This window comes from Corvus brachyrhynchos, unplaced genomic scaffold (assembly GCF_000691975.1).
Source record: "Corvus brachyrhynchos isolate BGI_N302 unplaced genomic scaffold, ASM69197v1 scaffold864, whole genome shotgun sequence".
NCBI classification, from domain to species: Eukaryota; Metazoa; Chordata; class Aves; order Passeriformes; family Corvidae; genus Corvus; species Corvus brachyrhynchos.
The window spans coordinates 531,387-537,671 of NW_008237871.1; the positions used below are offsets into that span (position 1 = coordinate 531,387).

The following is a 6,285-nucleotide window of genomic DNA, read 5'->3' on the forward strand; positions in this document are numbered from 1 at the left end:
TCCCCTGCAGAAACCCATTTTCTGTGGGTTTTGTTGATTTCTTACCTCGCTTTGTGGCTAATCAGCCACTTGACAGACAAGGACATGCTGCAAGGAGTTCATCCTTGGGATCAGGACACGTGATCTTTGAGCCCAAAGGATTTCTGTCATACAGGGGCCTCACCTGTACCTGCTCCCTAAGTGTGCAGCACACTGTGAGTAGTGCCCACAGCAGCTTGCAGAGGCTTTTTAGCCACAGTGTTGATGATACTGGTCATTATGCCAAAGGAAATGGTCTGGTAAAAATAAAGTCTTGATGGATAGCAATAGACTAAGTTATGACAAGACAAAAGGCAATTAAGGTCTGAAATCAGACCTTGTGTTTTGAAGAAATCAGAAATAGTAAACTGGAGCTTCTAAATCTGTTACAGCATTTTCTTTCTGTTCATTGTGCATAATTTCAATAGGAAATCTATGGGCATAGACTTGCCAGGGGGAAGAGGAAGAGAAGGATAACCTCCTCCTAGGAGTGCACAGTGCAGACGTTAAAGAGTAGGTGCCCCTTCCCTGATGCCCACAGCTGTCATGGGTCTGGCCAGTTCCTCCTTTGTGATCCATGCCTTGTAGAGATAGCTTGTAACATAAAGGAATGAGTCACTCTAGTAAGAGTGATAAAGATTAAATAGTGTCCATAAAACAGTATAAATGGAGAAACAAGGAAATATTGGACGGCAATAATCTAACTGGGAAGGAGGAGCAGTGAAGTTGGAAGGTAACTCAGCAATTTGAAGAAACCAATACATTGCTCAGAATGCTCAATAATTAACTACATTTCTTTCTGGGAATCATTTTAGGACCATTAATATGTAATGAAAGGTAGGCTAAGCTAAAGCCAAGAACATTAAAAGAAAGCTCTGGGACATAGACTGACTAGTGGTGTGAAAAGATAGGAAAGAAATTACCATAGAGAGATGGGGCAAAGGATATGGTCTGACAGCCACCGGGGTAAGAGCTAAAGGTCCTGGTGCCCAGTTCCAAACTAAAGCCTGTAAGAAATCTGCTCCAGAGTCAGAGTTTTGGGAGTGGGATACTCTGTTGTGACTCACACTCTGATCCACAGAAGTTGCTGTATCGTGCCAGGGCAGTTGGGGCCACAGAAGTCCGGCCTCTTCCTCGTTCTTCAGCATGAAGCAGGGTGAGGTCCTGCCCCCACAGTCTTAGTTTCAGTGTTTGGAATGAAGATGGTTTTTCTCTCTGGAATCTCACAGCTCCCAGGCTGCATCACTCCCTGTGGGGATGTGTGCCCTGCTCTCCCCAGGGCAGCAGCAGGGCCAGGGCTGTGATCCCCGGCTCTGGCTGGCCCCTGGAGCCCCCGCAGGGATGGCTTTAGCCCAGGGCTCGGGCAGAGCTGTGTGTCTTTGCTTCAGCTTGTGATCCCATGGAGACTTGCTGTTACCTGGGGATAGGAGCCCCTGTGCAGAGCCCTCAGACCGGTGGTGTGGATATAAAGGGAGGAGGGTGGGTGGGCTGCACAGGACCCCATGAGCTGGATGAAAGCATAATTTATAGTACTGCATCACAAGTGCACTGGGGCAGATGATTCTGACTGCAAACTTGTATAAATGACATTGATGCAAATTATCTCTAAATCAGGAACTGATTTAATGTGATTAATATCCCAGTGTTACTCTGAAACATGAACAATTCCTTTCTTATGCAAGAGCTAAATAAAGGTCTCCTCTGTTAGCCAGCTGCTGTCAATTCTTGTAACAGGAACTTAAAGGTAGAAATAATATAAGATGTTTGCCTTTAATGCAAATACACTGTTTGTCCCGAACCAGCAAGATGAGCTACACCACATGTGAGCAGTAAAGGGACAGAGGCTTGTGGAGTGGCACTGAAGGAAGAGAACTGTGCTGTGTCTTAGAGGTGTCACACAGTCCAGCCCTGCACAAATGGAACTCACACTCGGTTTTAAGCAGTTTGTTTTGAATCTGTCTCTCAGTGCCTAAGCACTGATCAGTGAGGTGACTGTCTAGAGAAAACACTCCTGTTGAAAAAGGCCTGGAAATTCTCTGAGAAGTGTTACACCTCTGGTACTAAGAACTCCGCAGCTCTGAGGGGACATTGGCAAGGGCACAAAAATGGCTTCTCTTTTCTTTTTGATTTGTGTGGGTAGTACTACAAGGGGCAGAGTTGTGTATTTCAGTGCCCTCATCATGGAAGTGTAACATGTCATCATGAACCTAAACATTGCTGAACCTATCATTTTTTCTTTTCTAGGCCGACATATTCTCTGGAGCTGTATTTATCCAGCTGGCCATTGGGCTGAATCTTTATGTGGCCATAATTATCCTGCTTTTTATTACTGCTCTTTACACCATCACAGGTGAGTTTGCAGAGCAGTCTGATAAATCAAAGAAGCTGGGGGAACCAGAAGAAAGAGAAGACGGAAGGTGCAGAAAAAGAGAGAAATGAAAACTTGAAAGGGAGGTTATTTACAGTGGTCTTTGAAAAACAGAGATGGTGAGAAAAGGAAAAAAAAAAAAAAGCAGCGCATATCCACAGAGACATTTGCCCAGAGCTGACTTATTTGTCCTGACTTTTCTCTGCCATCAGGTGGCCTTGCAGCTGTGATTTACACAGACACCTTACAAACATTCATCATGGTAGTGGGATCCTTTATTCTCATGGGATATGGTAAGTAAATCAGATGACTTAAACTGGAATGTTCAGCCACAAATCCTGGAGTGGATATGGGAATGAATCCTGCAGAGTGAAACTGTTACCTTAACCAGCAGGTTTCAGCTCATATATCTATTTATCAGGGAAGAAAATAGGCATGTTGCCAAAAGTCAGGCATATTGCCAAAGCCCTTTAGTCACTGAGTCACTCTGTCTCCTAAGCACAAGTGAATGTGTAAGGTAATAAACAGCATCCCATGACAATATTTTTATGTCCACATTAAGGAGGTTTCCCTTCTCATTCTCTCAAGCTCTATTTGAGATTTCAGTAATAAATCCTTTATCACTACTTTTATTTTGTATTTTTCAGCATTTGCTGAAGTAGGAGGGTACGAGGCTTTCATGCAGAAGTACATGGAAGCGATTCCATCCAACATATCCTATGGAAATACCGTGGTGGATCCGGAGTGCTACACTCCTCGTAAGGATGCCTTTCACATCTTCCGAGACGCTGTCACCGGGGATCTGCCATGGCCAGGGCTCATCTTTGGCCTGAGCATCCTTGCCATGTGGTACTGGTGCACGGATCAGGTACTGTGGGAGCCAAATGCCTTGGAAAGGCCAAACACAGAACTCTGGGGTCCAGTGTGATCTTCCCCTGTAATGCAAAGCTGGGCCACAGAGCTGGCTGTTATTTCAAGACTGGTCAGTGACTTTTCAGTTCCTGGTTTCTAGATACCTCTCACATGAAAGAAAACGGAATGGGTGTTCTTTCAAATCTTCCTGCATAACTGTGCCCAGCAGATTCTGTGTCTGCCTCCTTTATCATTTTTTGTGTGTGACCATGTGTGAAAACACAGAGAGGTCATGCTGTGAACACTTACTTAGGAAACCATGCAACAAATGACTCTTGTTAGACTGGGTCTAGGTACCATTCCCTTTTCAGTAAGACAAGTTTGTTTCCTATATATGCAGCTTTCCTCTTTGTCTGCATAGTCTTGGGGGGATGTTCTTTATATGTCTGGTCTTTCAGCCTGGAGACTCTTCCCCAATCATCCTTCTGTCTAAAACCTACTGTACAGTTTGCCCAAGAGATCACACTGACATGAGAAAAGGAAAGTGTGCCTCTGCACCTGCAACATGTGAATGTGTCTCTAACAAGTGATTCATCTGCATCCTGAATTGTGAGAAAGATCATCCTCACAATTTCTAAACAAATTAACAAAACCCCCAATGTAACTGTATTTACTGCTCAGTTAAATATTCTATTCCTTTTTAGCTTTTTAGTCTGTCTGCTTAAAAAACTGCTTGTGAGAGAAGTCTTACCTCTCAAATATACACCAGATAAGTGATATTTTCCTTTACTTATTTCATTCATATCCTTTGATTTTCATGTAGTTTTCATTTTTCCTAGGGGCAGAAATGCTAAACAGGCTCTTTTGCTATCATAGAACTTAAGAAGCACCTTGTATCTGGAACACGGCATGATGTGAGCATAGAAATGTTATACCTGCCATGTCTCATTGACAGGTTATTGTCCAAAGATGTCTCTCTGGCAAGAACATGTCCCATGTGAAGGCTGGCTGTATCTTGTGTGGGTACCTCAAACTCTTGCCTATGTTTATCATAGTGATGCCTGGAATGATCAGCCGTATTTTGTACACAGGTATGATATGGATACAGAAATGCAAAGTTCTTGCTGCCTGCCTTTCATTGCCAATCTCTCTGTCCCTTCCAAAATATCTGTTAGACTGTCATCTTCTCATCCAAATAGTCCAGGCACCTACAGCTAACTACACTGTAAGAAGCCACAGGTCTTCCTGTTTTCCCTGTTCCCAGATTTCTGCTGATGCTATTGCTGTCTGTTTTCGGGGAAAGAAATGCCACAGTGTCCCTCCCCAGCTGTCTGTTTGTTACAGCCCCACTCTGACTGAATGAGTGGAAAATGCTGTCCAGGATGGATACTCTGCTGGCAATTGGAGGGACAGGGCCATCAGTCACAGACTGCAGGGTTTGGGCCATGGGCAGTCCTGAGGGCAGAGTGGGGAAATGCCACCCTCCCAATCTCCCTGACCAGCCAAGAGTTTGGCTGTTTGGCAGCAGGCAGAGGAGAGAGGTTCAGGCTGCAGCGAGTGGGCTTTGTGTTCCTCTGCTTGTTTTTCTACTTGCTCTCCTTGTGTTGTTCAGCCCTGGTCTGACAAATGACTGCTGATTTTCTTTTGACCTGCAGCACCTGTCAGTATTCTTTTAGAGAGGAAAGGAGGGAAAAAGGCTTAGAATCACCTTCCTCCCTTCCAGCAAACCAAGGATGAAATCAAACATAACAATCCGGTGGCTCAACACAGAGATACATTCTAGAAGCTGTATTAATTTGGGAGCAATCTGTTGTTTATAGGACCTTGTCTCAGTGTCTCATTATCCTCTCCTCAGATGTGGTGGCTTGTGTTGTGCCTGAAGTCTGTCAGCACTACTGTGGCACCTCAGTGGGCTGTACAAATATTGCTTATCCAAAAATGGTAGTGGAGCTCATGCCAAAGGGTAAGACACTGTCTGTATTTGTTGTTTCTTTGTTTTAGGAAAGCTGAAGCTGCCAGACTGTAAAAACAAGTGATAGAGGGAGTCCAGACCCATCTTTAGTTCCAAAATTCTTGCTAGAATTAAGTACTATTAACCAAAGTGGTTGTCTGTATTAGCTGTGGGTGCAGAATAGCTCCACACTGACAGTGTCAGCTCTCAGCTGGCAAATACTCAGTGTTGAAATGGTAAATGAACTCCCTTTTTGTGAAGGTAAAAAATAACTTGCTTGGCCAATGATTTATAAAAGACTCCTTGCCAGATGTCTGAGCTGGAGGCCTATTCCTGTGGTCCTCCTGCCAACCCCATGGAGGTGGGTGCTGGCTCATAAGGCAAAAAAGCCAGGTTATTATTATAGAGACCATGGCACTTCCCTGATAGCTTTGGTACTGCCCCATCATATGATAACTGCTGTTCATAGGATTGTTAAAATCCTGCAGTACTTCCCCATGCTCTGTGACCAGACCACACCACCTGGAAAAGTGTCTTACTCTGGTTTTTAGACAGTAAAAAAACTTGGGGTTTTTGGCAAATACCTGGTTTACAAATATACTACAAGCAAGTGAGCACAAACAAGAGGAATTATTTTTATAACTGTTGGGAAAAGTCTGCTTCATACTATTTTCTTTTTATTCCAGCATTTAATCAGGCAGCATTCACTAAAGAAGTAGCTATGTGCTAAAAGCTCAAGAGTTTCCCTGGCACTGCTCTAAATAGCTTTTTCCAAGCCCTGCTTGCCCGGCAAGGGAACGTCAGGCAGGATTTTACGTCAGGCACATAAATGTGCCAGATACGCTCAGAGCTGGCCGATGGAAAGGGTCGGAGAAGCACTTGGTGCCAGGTACTGAGGCTCTCCACGGAATGCTCACCCTCATTCCCATCTTCTTGTTTCAGGTCTGCGCGGTCTGATGCTGTCAGTCATGCTGGCCTCCCTTATGAGCTCCCTGACTTCCATTTTTAACAGTGCCAGTACTTTGTTCACGATGGACATTTACACCAAATTTCGGAGCCGGCCATCCGAGAAGGAGCTGATGCTGGCTGGCAGGGG

General features: G+C 44.5%; 1 protein-coding gene across 2 annotated transcripts in view; it reads left to right on the forward strand.

Moving 5' to 3' along the window:
* SLC5A1 (solute carrier family 5 member 1) overlaps positions 1-6,285 on the forward strand; it is a 35,999-nt gene that overhangs the window by 25,363 nt on the left and 4,351 nt on the right. For both annotated transcript variants that reach the window (XM_017732240.1, XM_017732239.1), the window contains 6 exons: positions 2,263-2,368; positions 2,599-2,679; positions 3,034-3,254; positions 4,194-4,329; positions 5,094-5,201; positions 6,132-6,282. In XM_017732240.1, coding sequence (XP_017587729.1) covers positions 2,263-2,368; positions 2,599-2,679; positions 3,034-3,254; positions 4,194-4,329; positions 5,094-5,201; positions 6,132-6,282 — 803 coding nt within the window. The remainder of the gene's footprint in view (positions 1-2,262; positions 2,369-2,598; positions 2,680-3,033; positions 3,255-4,193; positions 4,330-5,093; positions 5,202-6,131; positions 6,283-6,285) is intronic.